Source organism: Leopardus geoffroyi, chromosome A3 (genome assembly GCF_018350155.1).
Source record: "Leopardus geoffroyi isolate Oge1 chromosome A3, O.geoffroyi_Oge1_pat1.0, whole genome shotgun sequence".
Classification (NCBI taxonomy): domain Eukaryota; kingdom Metazoa; phylum Chordata; class Mammalia; order Carnivora; family Felidae; genus Leopardus; species Leopardus geoffroyi.
The window spans coordinates 134126877-134142051 of NC_059336.1; the positions used below are offsets into that span (position 1 = coordinate 134126877).

Genomic DNA, 15175 nt, shown 5'->3' on the forward strand with positions numbered 1-15175 from the left:
GGCAGCATCGGGTCTCAAGCCCTGCCTCTGATCCATTGTCAGACCGTCGGCCGATCCTGTCGTCTTTACCGTTACATGGTGGCCAGGCTCCACATCAGACCACACGTGCTATCACCCTGGTCTGAGCCACCACCCTCTCCTGCCCACTTATCCCCCTGCAGCTCCTCAGTCTTTTTTTAAGAAGTTTGGTTTTTTCATTTTGTTTAAGTGTATTTATTTTGAGAGAGAGAGAGGATGTGAGCAGGGGAGGGGCAGAGAGAGAGAGAGAGAGAGAGAGAGAGAATCCCAGGCAGCCTCCATGCTGTCCGTGCAGAGCCTGACATGGGGCTTGAACTCATGAACTGTGAGATCGTGACTTAAACTGAAACCAAGAGTCTGATGCTCAACTGAGGGAGCCACCCAGGCACCCCTCCTCAGTCTTTTCAGCCCAGAGTCAGAATTCACCCGTTTTTTTAAAAATTTTTTTTAAATGTTTATTTATTTTTGAGACAGAGTGAGACAGAGCATGAATGGGGGAGGAGCAGAGAGAGAGGGAGACACAGAATCCAAAGCAGGCTCCAGGCTCTGAGCTGTCAGCACAGAGCCTGACGCGGGGCTTGAACCCATGGACCGTGAGATCACGACCTGAGCTGAAGTCAGAAGCTCAACCGACTGAGCCTCCCAGGCGCCCCGAGAATTCACCCATTTAACACCAAGTTACTTCCGTGCGGAAACCCTCCCTCGCGTGGGTCACTCAGCTCCAGAAGCCTGCTGGGTCTGACCCTGACCGCTGCCCCTGCACGTCCCCATCCTCCCTCTGCACCTCCTCTCATCCCACCAGTGGCCTTCTGTCTCCCCACGTGCTAGTCGCGCTTCTATTGAACTGCTGTTGAACTGCTTTCCTCCTTCCTGAACATTCTTACCCTACTTCAGGCTGCTCTCTGCCTTGTTCTCACTTGAAATGTCACCTTCAGGGTGAGGCCAGGTCTCCTCCCTCCTCCCCCCACCCTGCTTTGTGCCTGCGCTCAGCACTTGGCAGCATCTGGCGTCGGATGTGTTCACCTGTTGACTGCTTCATTATCTCTCTCTGTCCGATGCACCGTGAGGTCCGCGGCCCCGAGAACTTCACCTTGTGCACGGTTGTGTCTCCAGCATCTGGTTTCTTGTAGGTGCTTGTTAGATACCTGTTTCTAAACGAGGGAGTAAAGTGAACGAATGAACGTGGCTCAGAAACCCGTGGCCCTCTCCGTGATGACTCACTGCGTTTTCTTTGGCATTCGGTATGTGGGGCTTATTTTGGCCTCGGTGGGTTTTGCTGTTTGTGAAGGAAAGAGAGGACCACAGTGGAGAGCTGATAGTTGGGCTCTGTTGTCAGGTGACTTGCACCCAGTGGCAAGCTGACCTTTGACCCAGCAGGTGCTTGCGGTTGCTTTGTCGCATCCGCGTATGCAGATGGCGCTAGAGGTAGCCTCTCCTGGAGGTAATGGGCAGTTGAGGCAGCGACTGTTCTTTTCAGCATTCAGTTTCTTTTTTATTTATTTTTAATTTTTTTTAACGTTTATTTGTTTTTGAGAGAGAGAGACAGAGAGAGAGAGAGAGAGACAGAGCATGAGTGGGGGAAGGGCAGAGAGAGAGGGAGACACAGAATCCGAAGCAGGCTCCAGGCTCCGAGCTGTCGGCACAGAGCCCGACGTGGGGCTCGAACCCGCAAACTGAGATCGTGACCTGAGCCGAAGTCGGACGCTCAACCGACTGAACCACCCAGGCGCTCCTCAGCATTCAGTTTCTAATAATGTTGAACTACAGCTGAATTGTACTGTATGAAAGAACTAAACCAACTATTCTCATTATCTGTAGAGACAAAAAAATGTGTTTTTTAAATTTTTGTATCCTTTTGTTTTTTAAATTTCAAGAAGTGTAGAGCTTTTAGTTGTTGTAGCAGGTAGGGTTTTTGTTTTCCTTGTTTAATATTACTTGAAACTGTCTCGTCAGCTGAAGTATTTCTCCTGAAACGTTAGATTCCACGTTTCTGCACATTCCTAGCCGAGTGCCACGGGGAGTAACTCTGTGTACTTCCACCTAAATACAGTGATGTCATCATGTGGAAGGTACAGGTACCTCTGTCTGCAGCCCTGAGCTCCCCCGTTGGAGATCCTGAGGGCGTCCACCCCCTCCCTCCTCCATCCCTGACTCTGCCACAGGGAAGGCAGAGGGTCTCTTTTGAAATTTTTTTTATATATTTAAAAAAAATTTTTGTTTAACGTTTATGTATTATTTTTGAGACAGAGCATGAGCAAGGAAGGGGCAGAGAGAGGAGACACACAGAATCCGAAGCAGGCTCCAGGCTCCGAGCTGTCGGCACAGAGCCCGACGTGGGTCTTGAACCCGTGAACCGTGAGATCGTGACCTGAGCCGAAGTCGGACGCTCAACTGACTGAGCCACCCAGGCACCCCTCAGAGGGTCTTTCTGATTCGTGTCAGGTGATCTCAGACTTCCCAGGACCCTGGAAGCGATTAGCATTTGGAGACTCCAGTAGATGCGAAGTCAGCAAGTAGTTAAAATGTCAGTAAAGGTCTAAGTGAAATCATGTGTGAGTCACTGAAACAGGTATTTGTGAACAGAGTGCCCTCTCAAGAAGACCCACAGCAGGTACTCTCTGAGAACAGTGGAGTTGTTTTCGTTTACAAGTGTTTTCTCCACACCCTGGGTTCTGCTGTAACGAGGTAAAGTTGGTCCTGCTCCGGTCGGCTTCCTGGTCAGGCACATGGCCCGTGTTGGCCTCGTGTGTCCATTTCCCCCTCTGGTTTACTTTTCTCAGCTCTCAGTGATCTGTTCATGCCTTGCTGAACTTTCACTGTAGTACTGGCTTACTTTCACTTATAACCCACTCCTTTTGAGTCTCTCTGTGCTACTTCACATTCACCACCCCCTGGCCCCACCCCGTGACAGGTTGGACCAGAGGCCCTGGAACTGCCACCCATTTAAAACCAAAGGGAATAGTCGGGGCTAACCATCACCAGTAAAGGGAACAAGAAGATGCCGAGACGTTTTTGCAAACCAGTTGGTCCTTTGAACCCGTGTATATGTCTAGCGCCCCAGGTGCAGAGATAAATAAGTCGGCGTTCCTGGTGTTCAGTAGCCCAGGATTTTTTGTGGTGACAGGAAAGCAAACAGAAAAATGACAAACAGTATGGTAAATGCTTTCAAGCACAGATGAGAATGGACAGGCTAGAGGGAGTCCGACCAACCTGCAGAAGGAGTAAGAGATCTTGACCGGACGCTTAGAGGAGTCCGTTTATTTAGTGTTTCTAAAATATTTACTCAGCACCTCTCTTGTGCTAGGCACTGTGGGTTCAGTGGTGAAAAAGACTGTTGGTTCCTTACCTCGTGGACTTTCTGGAGAGGAAAGACAGATTTTAAACCAACAATGAAACAGCCACGAACGTGAAAATATTTTGGAGGAGGAAAACAAGAAGCTGGGGTTAAGTGAAGGGCGAGTGTGGGCATTGTGGCAGAGGGGCTTGAGGTGGAGCTGTCCACGGGCCTCTTGGGCAAAGTGATTCCTCAGCTGTCCTTGCAAAAACAGTTCAGGAAGAGTGGTCTAAGTGGAGGGAGCAGCATTTGGAAAGATCCTGGGGCATTCAGCCCTGTCACATTCACCACCACGAGGGCTTTCACGAGCCATCCTGCAGTCTGCACGGCACGTAGCACAGGACTTGCATGGGGAGGCCAGGTGGCCAGGGCACAAGGAGGGCATGCACTCACAAAGCACATATTTGCATTTTTGGAACATCTTATATATACACACCTAGCAGTTTGTCATTGAGTTGATATATTTTTTTTTTTTTTTAAGTAGGCTTCACGCCCGGCGTGGAGCCAAGCGTGGGGCTTGAACTCAGGACCCTGAGATCAAGACCTGAACGGAGTTCAGGCGTCAGATGCTTAGCCAACTGAGCCATCCAGGCACCCCGTCACTGAGTTGATAAATTTAATAATTATTTTATCAGTGGTTTTTATTATGACTTGAGGTGAAATGGGAATTAGCATTTAGAACTGAAGAGTATTATATAATTCTTTGCTGAGCTATATTATGAAGAGAACTTAGGCAGGATGAGAAAAATGATTCTTTTCCCCCAAGGAAGTGGAAATCATTATTTTTGCAATCCTCAGAGGCACATAAAACATCCCGAAAGCTAAAACGGCAGCTGGGTGTTCAGAGAAGCCTGGGGGATAGGCTGGCTGAGGGATCATTTCCTGAGAGTGAGTTGCGTTCACATAGGAGCTGACTTTTAAGGGAGCCCACGGGGAATCTCCTCCCTTCTGCACTTTGAGAGCACCTGCCATCTGACAGGTTTTTCTTTTCTGAGATCTTGCCTGTTAGGTGAGGAGAGTGAGCTGTAAGTCCTCAGGGGTCTGGGTCTGTGTGTCGCATTGCCCCTGAATGCCTGAAGGCATTCTCCTTTCTTTAGGTGTTGAAGGATGCTCGTGTTTGGCCACGGGTAGAGCTGATGCTGACCGGTCTCGTGCTCTGAGCAGTGGGGACAGGTGGAAGGCACGGGGTCTCTGTGGCGGAGTCTGAGCCGCCTCCTGCCGAATGTGGGCTGTGGGGCTGGCCTTCCTGAAGGCCTTTCCTTGGCTGCACATACTCTGAGCCCGAGCTCACCCTCTGCCTCTCGGCAAAACGCGATTTTCTGGTTTTAGTGGAATATTCCAAAACTATAAATAAATAACTTGTGATTAATTGTTCTTTGATACAAACGTCAGTATGCTACCGTAATAAAGGATAAAGATCTATCTCGGTGGTTTTTTTTTAACATGGATTTATTTATTTTTCCTTTCCAAGTTATCCATTCAATTAGAGATTACAAAACAGGGGGAAAATATTGCCGTTTTCTTAGTTGTAACACGACTTGAAGCCCTCCGTAACGTGCGCGTTAGGTGCTGTCTCTGGGGTGGCTCTCCCAGACCCTTGGTCCCTGGGCCCTAGACCAGTGAGGTGGACCTTGTCCTGTTTCTTCGTGCCCCATCTCTCCTGTTTTGTTCTACATTTCTCACCCAGTCTACCTTAATTTTCTACCTATTCCCCTTTTCCCAACTCATTTTTCACCTTTAAGTCAGCGGAGCCAAAGGGCAGCAGTGTGGCGTGTTGCAAAGTCAAGATCGGGAAGCCAGGGCCCAGCCTGATGCCTGCGCTCTCCTCCCTCTGGCCCCACGGCTTAGTGCTCTTAGTGCGTGAGGGAGGAGGCGGGTGGCGATGCTCACGCAGGGCCTCGTGGGGGATGAGCATGCATTTCTCTTTCCCTCCCTTGCTTCCTCCTTTCCTCCCTTCTTTCTTCCTTTCTTCCTTTCTTTTCTCTTTTTCTCTCTGCCTGTCTCTTTCCCTTTTCATTTCTTCACTCTCTCTCTTCCTTCCCTCCCTGCCCTGTTTCCTTCCTTCCTTCCTTCCTTCCCGCCTGCCTGCCTGCCTTTTAAAGCAAGGGAGAAGCCCTAACTCCCTTAGCCCCTATACCTTCCCCAAACATAGCAGCCCCTGAATTCTCTCTTTGAAATCCCTTGGAGGTCTTTTTTTTTTTTTAATGTTAAAAAGTGTCAGGATTTTGTGATTGCATAAGTGGAATAAACTCTTTTTTCTTTTTTTAAAAAATATAATTTATTGTCAACTTGGTTTCCATACAACACCTGGTGCTCATCCCAACAAGTGCCCTCCTCCCTGCCCATCACCCAGTTCCCCGCACCCCCCCCCCATCAACCCTTAGGTTGTTCTCTGTATTTAAGAGTCTCTTATGGTTTGCCTCCCTCCCTCTCTGTTTGTAACTTTTTACCCCCTTCCCTTCCCCCATGGTCTCCTGTTAAGTTTCTTAGGCTCCACATATGAATGAAAACATATGGGATCTGTCTTTCTCTGCCTGACTTATTTCACTTAGCATAATACCCTACAGTTCATCCACGTTGCTGCAAACGGCAGGATTTCATTCTTTCTCATTGCCAAGTAATATTCCATTGTATATATAAACCACATCTTCTCTAATACGTCATCAGTATTATTTTAAATTTCTCCTTTTAAATACTTATTTTTTTTATTCTATTACAGCCCAATGATGATAATTACCCAGAAGATCACTAGTTTGGCTTATGAAATTCATGATGGTAAGAATTTAGAAATTAACTTTTCATCACCGAAAGAAATCCTATTCAAATATACTTTCACTTGAGATAAGACCCTAACTATCTGCATTAGAGGAGGTACGAGACAGGAATATTCAATTCTGCTTAGGTTCATTGAAGTGTGTTTATTTACTATTTTTTTTTTTTGCAGTTTTTCATCTTAATTTCACACCTGATTTAGTGACAAAAACTTTTAGTAAGAGTGGGGTCCGTCATATGACCAACATTAGTGGCAGTATAAAATATAAAAGAAATAGACATTTGGTCTCAATCAAGTTTTATTGGTCCCTGCTTCATCTTTGTTACATTTTTATTAATTAGTATTTGAATGCTTTTCCCCCATCCCTCATCCCTTGTATATACAATACACGCACGCACAATTACATGTATTTTTAGCATAAATATTTATATATTCATATTTTCAGTCTTCAGTGAATGAACACCTTGCCATAGGAAATGCCAACACTCTGGGCTGTGAGTCATGAGTTAGACTCTGGTTTCTTCACATATTGGAGGGACATCCCCATCAGACTGGTCATCCATAGTGGCCCACAGAGCTTTTTACGTGGGGTTTTTAGCCCCACCGCATAGAGCACCCATCCTGTGCCATCTGCTAAGGAACACCTACAGATATGTTTTAAGTATATTGTTTGCTTCTTAATTTAGTTCTCCTTTGGTCTTTAAATTGGGCTTAGAATCTAGTAATGTGTAATCGTAAGTCCTAGCCTCCTCTTTGGGGAGAGGAGGTAAAGATGATGTATGTATACAGTTTTCATTCATTAGAGTCAGAGAGAGGTAGGGAAATCATTTCTTGCTTTATGTTGAGCTTCTGGTTCGTAATACTGGTGTTAGTCAATCATCTAACAATGGAAACATTTTGATGCCCCCTTCTGTTTTTTTAAATGTTTACTTATTTAGGGGCGCCTGGGTGGCGCAGTCGGTTAAGTGTCCGACTTCAGCCAGGTCATGATCTCGCGGTCCGTGAGTTCGAGCCCCGCGTCGGGCTCTGTGCTGGCAGCTCAGAGCCTGGAGCCTGCTTCCGATTCTGTGTCTCCCTCTCTCTGACCCTCCCCCGTTCATGCTCTATCTCTCTCTGTCCCAAAAATAAAATAAACGTTGAAAAAAAAAAATTAAAAAAAAAATGTTTACTTATTTATTTTGAGAGAGGGGCAGAGAGCGTCAGCTGAGGAGGGACAGAGACAGAGACATAGAATCCAAAGTAGGCTCTGGGCTCTGAGCTGTCAGCACAGAGCCCAACATGGGGCTTGAACCCACAAACCATGAGACCATGACCTGAGCCGAAGTCAGATGCTCAACTGACTGAGCCACCCAAGTGCCCCTTAAATGCCGCCTTTTGAAAGTCATAGTGTTTATTATAAAATATGCTGGCATTTTAGAATTTTTTTTTATTATTCTCAAATTAGTTAATATACAGTGTAGTCTTGGCTTCAGGAGTAGAATCCAGTGACTCAGCACTTACATATAACACCCATGGAATTTTTAAGTTAATAATAATTCCTCTAGAGAAGTCTCAGATTTGTGCCTTGATGTGTGTTATTTATCTTATACAGACCTAGACGTGTTGGGTTCCATGGTGGTCCTTTGACGTGATTGAACCGATGTGGCAATGAGAAAGAAAGGAACCAGTTACACCAAAAGTTGGGATTATAGCATGAATTTCCACTGAGAAAATGGTAGAAGTGTGAATGGGGGAAAATGCCATTCTTGGGGGAAATCACAGTTGACCAAAGTACCTGTTTTTATTTCCCAGGGATGTTTCGAAAGGATGAAGAACTGACTGCATCACAGAGAGGTCTGGCTGTAAGGTACGTGCCCTTCTGTGGTGTCCCGCCATGGTTCACGCTGTCTCTACCTGGGATATACTCGACTCTCATGGCTAAGGCTGCCTTGTCCTCCTAGAGGTACCGACTTCGTGAAAACCAAAGCTTCCTCCCTCCGCACACCTCCCTCCACCAAATCTGGCTGGGTGAGGCTACATATCCCTTCTAAGGCTCACATAGCACCTTGGATATATCATCACATAGTATGTGCCTCCTGTGTACCATGAGGGTATCACCAAATTTTCTGTCTCTCCTGTGACTTTCTGAGTTCCTGAAGACAGCAAGATCATATAGTCTTCGTGTCTGCCATATAGTAATGAGTGATAATCTCCACTTCCATTTACAGACCAATAACTCAATAGCAGGTACTGAGTTAAGATATGTTAATATAGCACATAGATGCCATGTTTTGAAACAACAAAGAACCAGTAAAATATTCTCAATATTCTTTGAGGAATTTATTCTGGGTTGGTTTCTACTTCCTTTATTATAGTACTCTGTTGTCTTATCTAAGGAATAGCTTAATTTCTTGGATAGGGTCTATCTTAATACAATTAGACATCAAAAACTCATTTTACCTAAAGGAAAAATTCCTTGGAAGCCCCTTGCTTTCTGTAAATCAAAAACTAACAGGTGCCTGGCTGTCAGAAGAATGAAGTTAAGTTTGTGATAGTGGATAGACCCTACCCTGAGGCTTCCCTCTTGGCAGCATATCTTGGTAATCTTCTTACATTTTCCCCACCTTTAAAATTACTCCATTTTGATATTCTCCGTAGTCAGTATTTACATATCAGTAAACACACACTTGAACAGACAGTTGATGAGCGGGCACTTTGATCTGGATTCTGGCGTCTTTAGGAGTCCTCGGCCCATCCCTGCCACCTCTCATTAATAGACACTCAGCTCCCAGTTCCACCTTGCCCTCCCCCCACACACCTACCTAGCAAAACCCCAAACGCTATTAAATTCAACTCTCCGCCTACCCAGACCGCGGAAGGGAGCAGACTGGAAGAACGTTCGTCCCCGTTGACTGCACTTGTTTTGACGGGGTGGCCCCTCGTTTAACATCAGGGCCTTAGCGTGGCCAGTGGCCGCAATGCGTCTTCCGGTCCGCTCCTGTGAGTGCGCTCTCCTTCCTCGGACGCCCCGCACACCCTTCCCCAACTCAGGGTGGTAGCAAAGTTACTTCATTCTGCAACCACTAAAGCTGCCAAACTGCCTGTGTCTGTAACGCCATGCTCCACTTCCTGTCCCGTCCCAAGCGCTGCCCATAGTCCAGCCCAAGGCCAACTTCTCACTTCTCCCTGAGTCCAGCTGCTTTTAACTCCAGGATCTTGCTTCTCACCCCGGCCTGGGCACTGTCACTTGTCATTTCTCCCTGTCTTTTCGCACTGAAAGGAGAAACACCTTTACCTCACTTTCCCTGCGAGCTGCCTCCCCAGTACTCTGCAGCCTTGTAGAGCAAGCCTCTGTGAGAGATTTGTGTCGCCGTCTCCCCTTCCCCACCCCCCTGCTCTCCTCAGCCCACGGCACTCGGGTGTGTCCCCACTACTGGTCTGATAGCGTTTTTGCAGGTGGCCTTACCCTCGGCAGACGTAATTGTCAGCCTCCCAGCACCATCTGACCCAGCCGATCCGTCAGTCCTTGAACTGCATTCCTCACGTGCCTTCCAGGAGGCCACCCTCCTGTGTTCTTCCCACCTCTCTGGCTGTTTCCGTCTGTCTTCTTTGCTGATTCCTCCCCCTCTGAGGCTCACCACTAAAGACTCGTGGGCTCCGAGGCCATCCTTGGACTCCTCCGTCTTCTCTGGGGATCACGTGCCGTCCACTGGCCTTCAATACGGTCCACCTATTTGAAGTCTTGTAACTGTCTTCCCACGGCACCTCTCTTCTGAGTTCCAGCCTCACCCTCATCTGCCATTTCAACATCCTGGCGTGGATCTGAGCCGGTGTCTCAAATAGGACAAGTTCCAAAATGAGTTCCTCATTTCCGTCTCCTTCTTCCCTCTCCCTGGCCCACTACCTGCTTAGTTAACAGCAGTACCATTTGAAAGTAGCCCCTGAGGGCAAAAACCGAGGCGGACTCATGCTTTCTTACTGCAAATCCACTTCTCTGGCAAGTTAACCTCTTCCTTGGAGACCTGTTTCTCATCTGACCGTCCCTGACCAGACTGGCTTCTCACCATTCCCACTGAGATTGCCCCAGCCAGACCTTGCCCTCTACCTGGCCTACTGGAAAAGCCTCCCCAGCAGGGCTCCGTTTTCTCCCTTTTTTCCCTCCACAGTCTGCATTTCACTCAGCAGCCACAGGTCTTTCCGACATGCGTTGGATCATACTATTCCTCTCTTCTGAGGAAACGCCCACAGCGGCTCCTCATGGAATTAACTGGGGGTGGACTAACACACTTAGGACTGCCAGGTACGGGGCCCGACAAGGGCCCTAGTTCTACACAGACCCCCTTGTCAGAAACCCCCCCTTCCCTGCCATCACTCTCTGTCCCTTGGCCCTCCTTTGTTTTTCTTCACAGTATATGTTATTGTCTGATAGTATAGATTTATTTTCGATTGTCCCTCTTTCTGCCCCCTTAATGAAACAGCTGTGTGCAGAGAGAAGTTGAGCTTGTTTATGATTATATCCTCATCGCCGAGATAGCAGCTCCCCACTGGGGGTGCTTGCGCGCCCTCCCTGGGGACATCAGACAATGTCTGGAGACCGTTTTCGTTGTCACAGTGGAGAGAGGTGACACTACTGACATCTAGCGGGTGGAGGCCAGGATGCCGCTAAACACCCTCCAATGCGCAGGACAGCCCCCTGCAACAAAGAGTTATTGTCCAAGAAAGCCCGTAATGCTGAGATTGAGAAGCTCGAACCGAGGACCCAGTGGAGTTGACCCCAAATAAACGCCTATGGAACGAAAAATGGTTCTGTCATTTCATGTCATAAAGGACATGCCTCTCATTTTAAGTAGCAAATACTTCTCATTTTAAGTAGCAAATATTATAATTAGCTACTCAGGACGTAAAATGACTTGTCATTTGTTATGACAGTTGAGCCAGGACAACTTCAGCAAATGTCATGGTTCAGAGTTATCTCCTGTCCTTGCAAATTGTGACACACTGTTTGACTTGGGAGGACTGAGCTGCACGCCTTGATAACCTGGCATTGTTTCAGGGCTTGGAATACTCAGTGTTGAAATGGAGCTGTTTTGGGGGAGCACAGGAAGTTCGTCACTTCGTGATTGCAGGGCACGCACCCTTGTTTGAGGCAGTGAGAAAGCATTCTCTTTCAGCATTACGGGAAGAAATACCAGAGGAAGTCTGCCAGCAGCATGTTTCTCGCCTCAATTTTGAGCCTTCAATAGAAAAGACGTAAAGCTCAAAACAATTTTAAATGTGGAAAAATAATTCTGGAAGAATCTAAAAAGGAGTTTGGCTCCGTGGTGATCTAGCTAGTATCAGATGGACAGGAAGCACAGTTTTCTTTTTTATGGTTTTTTTTAATAAAGACACGTATGAGGGGGGTTCTGTCAACTTCTCTTGGCCACAAAGAATGTGCTTTTTCAAGGAAAGCACTTCTCACATTTAGAGAGGAAGGAAGGATGGTAACATCTTCCAGAAGCCTGCTTCCTGTCCCCAGGTGTAGCTGTTCTTTTAAAAATCTCTTTTTTAAGTTTATTTATTTTGAGAGAGAGACTGAGCACAAGTGGGGGAAGGGGAGAGAGAGAGAGAGAGAGAGAGAGAGTCCTAAGCAGGCTCAGCACTGCTAGAGCAGAGCCCAAGGTGGGGCTCGAACTCATGAACCATGAGATCGTGACCTGAGCCGAAATCAAGAGTTGGACGCTTAACTGACTGAGCCACCCGGGTGCCACAGCTGTTCTTTTATTTATGGTAGTTTATGATTGTCAGTGGACAGCAGACCTGATAAATGGAGCTGCTTTTAGGAAATCAATAAGGGGAGCCTGGGTGGCTCAGTAAGTTGAGTCTCCGACTCTTGGTTTCGGCTCAGGTCACGATCTCATGGTTCGTGAGTTCGAGCCCCGTGTCGGGCTCCACGCTGACAGCTCAGAGCCTGCTAGGAGCTCCCTCTCTTTGTGCCACGTGTGTGCATGTGCTTGCTTTCTCTCTCAAAATAAAGAAATAAACTTAAAAAAAAAAAAAAAGAAAATCAATACAATGCAGACTGCTAAGTCACCTGTGTGATAACGTATGTATTTTTTACCCGGTTACCTGCAGTAAGAACTAGAATGCTCTGTAAACTTTAGATACCACGTGCCATTTGCACAGACCTCAGAGCATTTGAATGGAAAATGTTGCAAGGCAACATTTCTTTCTCATTGCTTTCTCACATCCACATGCAGTGTATCAGCAAACCCTTAGGTTGTCCTGCCAGAATATACGCCAATGCTGCCTCCCAGCCACTGTCCTCTCCTGCCTAGAGATCCCAGTGGCCTCCTGGCTGGTCTTCTGGCTTCCACTCGTGTCCTGCCCACCCTCAGGGGCTACAGGGCTTCTTTTGCAGCATAGGTCTTTTAAAAACCCTCCCGTAGTGTTTCATCGCATTCAGAATAAAGTCCGAAAGTTCCTACCATGGCTTAGAAGGCAAGCCCTATATGATCTCCCCTCGGTTCTCTCGGACTTTCTCCACGTCTCAGCCCCTTCTAGCAACAGCAGCCTCCCTGCTGTGGGGCACGCTCCATCTCAGTGATTTTGCACACACTTTTCCCTCTGCCCTGATCCTTGTCGCAAATATTCACAGGACTCCCCGTCTCACTCCTTCCGGGCTCTGCCCAGATGTTGTCTTGTGAGAGAGGCCTTCTTTGACTTCTTCATGTAATAGTAATGGCAATAGTAAAAGTAATAATAGAAATCTTTCTCTTTGTAGTACTTAGCATCTCTGAAAATACTTCATACATGTTTTCAAAGTATCTGTTTTTTGCATCTTGTATGTGAATGCAGAATATGTCTCTATTTTGTTCACTGCAGTATCTCTAGACCCTAGAGCAGGTGGGCATATACTCGGTGCACACATAAGATTTGTCGAGTGCTTGAATGGTTAGCCAGTCAGGGATGATTCTTTATGCCACGTCTTGTCCATCTTAGGTTTGTTTTATAATGAAGAAATTAAGTAGAAACCTGTTGTAGTTGGTCAGAAAGGCCTGTATGGAGGCTCCCTTTCCCAGAAACACCATTGAGCATCACTACATCCTGGTCTTGTATATTCTTACTATTTGGGGACACCCGGGTAGCTCAGTCAGTTGAATGTCCGACTTCGGCTCAAGAGATGATCTCACGGTTCGTGAGTTTGAGCCCCGCCTTGGGCTGTCTGCCGTCAGCACGGGACCCGCTTCGGATCCTCTGTTCCCCTCTCTCTGCCCCTCCCCCTGCTTGCCCTCTCTCTCGCCCTCTCAAAAATAAATCAACATTTTAAAAAGTCTTATTGTATGAATGCAACTGAAAATTGAAGCTTGTTTTATTTTGGAAATGGTAAGGGCAGTGAGGAAGAAGATGATTATTCCTATCAGATTTTCTGAACGCTTACGTCACATCTCACAAGCTGCGCGTTTTCCATTTACAGACGCATGCCAAGCCTCCTGGAGTACCTAAGTTACAACTGTAACTTCATGGGCATCCTGGCAGGCCCACTCTGCTCCTACAAAGACTACATTACTTTCATCGAAGGCAGATCGTACCACATGACACGGTCAGGCGAAAACGGAAAAGAAGAAATACAGAACGAGAGAGCAGAGCCATCTCCAAATGTAAGGTCATGAGGTTTATCTGGAGCCTTGATAGCTTGTATTGACTAATGTTGTTTGTTTAAAGATTCTACCGTTTTCAAGTTTTGAACTTACCCATCTATTTCTTTGAAAATATTTTTCTAAGATAAATGACCCTTCGCACTGTACCTAGTAATGATGCCCAGTAGAAGTACAGTCATGATCAAAGAACAAAATGAAGGTTACTTTACAAGCTATGCTGAGATCCTTAGTGAGAGTGATGCTTTATAGTTACGGGATATTTTCCAGGAGAGCTGTTTGCCTGGAACTGACGCAACCTAATTTTCTAGGCTCTTTCCTTACCTGTATGCCATGTTCCCCTAATTCCCCTGTTCTCCTCCCCTGCCTTCCCTGTCCTCTTCCTGATCATCGCTAGTTGAAATCTTACTCCTCTTTAAAAGCCTACATCAAATACCACCTTTTCCGTAAAACTTTTCCTGATTCCCACAATAAAAAAGTTAATAATGGAGCATCTGGGTGGTTCATTCAGCTAAGCCTCTGACTCTTGATTTCAGCTCAGATCACGACCTCACGCTTTGTGAGTTTGAGCCCTGAGTCAGGCTCTGTGCTGACAGTGTGGAGCCTGCTTGGGATCCTCTCTCTCCCCTCTCTCTGTCATTCTCTCTCTCTCAAAATAGGTAAATAAACTTTTTAAAAGAGTTAATGGTAGCTGACACTTTGATAGCATTTCCCATGTGCCAAGTCCTGCCGTGGACACTTCACGGTTGCTCTCTCAGCCCCCCAGCACAAGGCAGGTGCTGTTACTCTCACCACTGAGCGGACGAGGAAACCAGGCCCATGTCATTTGACCAGGATTGCCCAGGTTGGCTGTGGGAGAACTCGGGTTCAAACCCAGGCAGTCTGACTATGAAGTCCGTGCTAAATTGCCTCACAGCAGAGCATAAACTTTGTTTCCTCTGAACTGCTGGGAATGATGCTCCTTTATCAAGAAGGGCTCTCAGGCTTTGTGCCAGCGGAGTTTCTGGATTTGATCTGGTAGAATCTTTTGTGGTTTTTAAAAAAATTTTTTTAAGGTTTACTTTTTTTTGAGAGCTAGAGACAGAATGAGCTGGGGAGAGGCAGAGAGAAGGGGAGGAGACACAGAATCCGAAGCAGGCTCCAGGCTCTGAGCTGTCAGCACAGAGCCTGATGCGGGGCTCAAACTCACAAACTGTGAGATCATGACCTGAGCCGAAGTCGGATACTTAACCGACTGAGCCACCCAGGCACCATTTTTGTCTTTATTAAAAGTGACTTCCTTTTTAATGTTGGTTTCAAAGAAAAGAATGACGTTCTTATAACAAGAGGTAGGCAAACTAACTATGGCCCATGGGCCAAGTGCACGCAGCTGCCTGTTTTTGTTTTGGTCCTAGAAAAAAAAATCTTTTTAATGTTTATTTGGTTTTGAGAGAG

At 46.7% G+C, this 15175-nt stretch overlaps 1 protein-coding gene across 5 annotated transcripts in view; it reads left to right on the forward strand.

Annotated features, from left to right (window-relative positions):
* The window catches only part of MBOAT2 (membrane bound O-acyltransferase domain containing 2), a 127532-nt gene that overhangs the window by 95986 nt on the left and 16371 nt on the right, over window positions 1-15175 (forward strand). For all 5 annotated transcript variants that reach the window (XM_045447797.1, XM_045447796.1, XM_045447794.1 and 2 more), the window contains 3 exons: window positions 6072-6127; window positions 7917-7971; window positions 13561-13744. In XM_045447797.1, the coding sequence (XP_045303753.1) occupies window positions 6072-6127; window positions 7917-7971; window positions 13561-13744 (295 nt within the window). The remainder of the gene's footprint in view (window positions 1-6071; window positions 6128-7916; window positions 7972-13560; window positions 13745-15175) is intronic.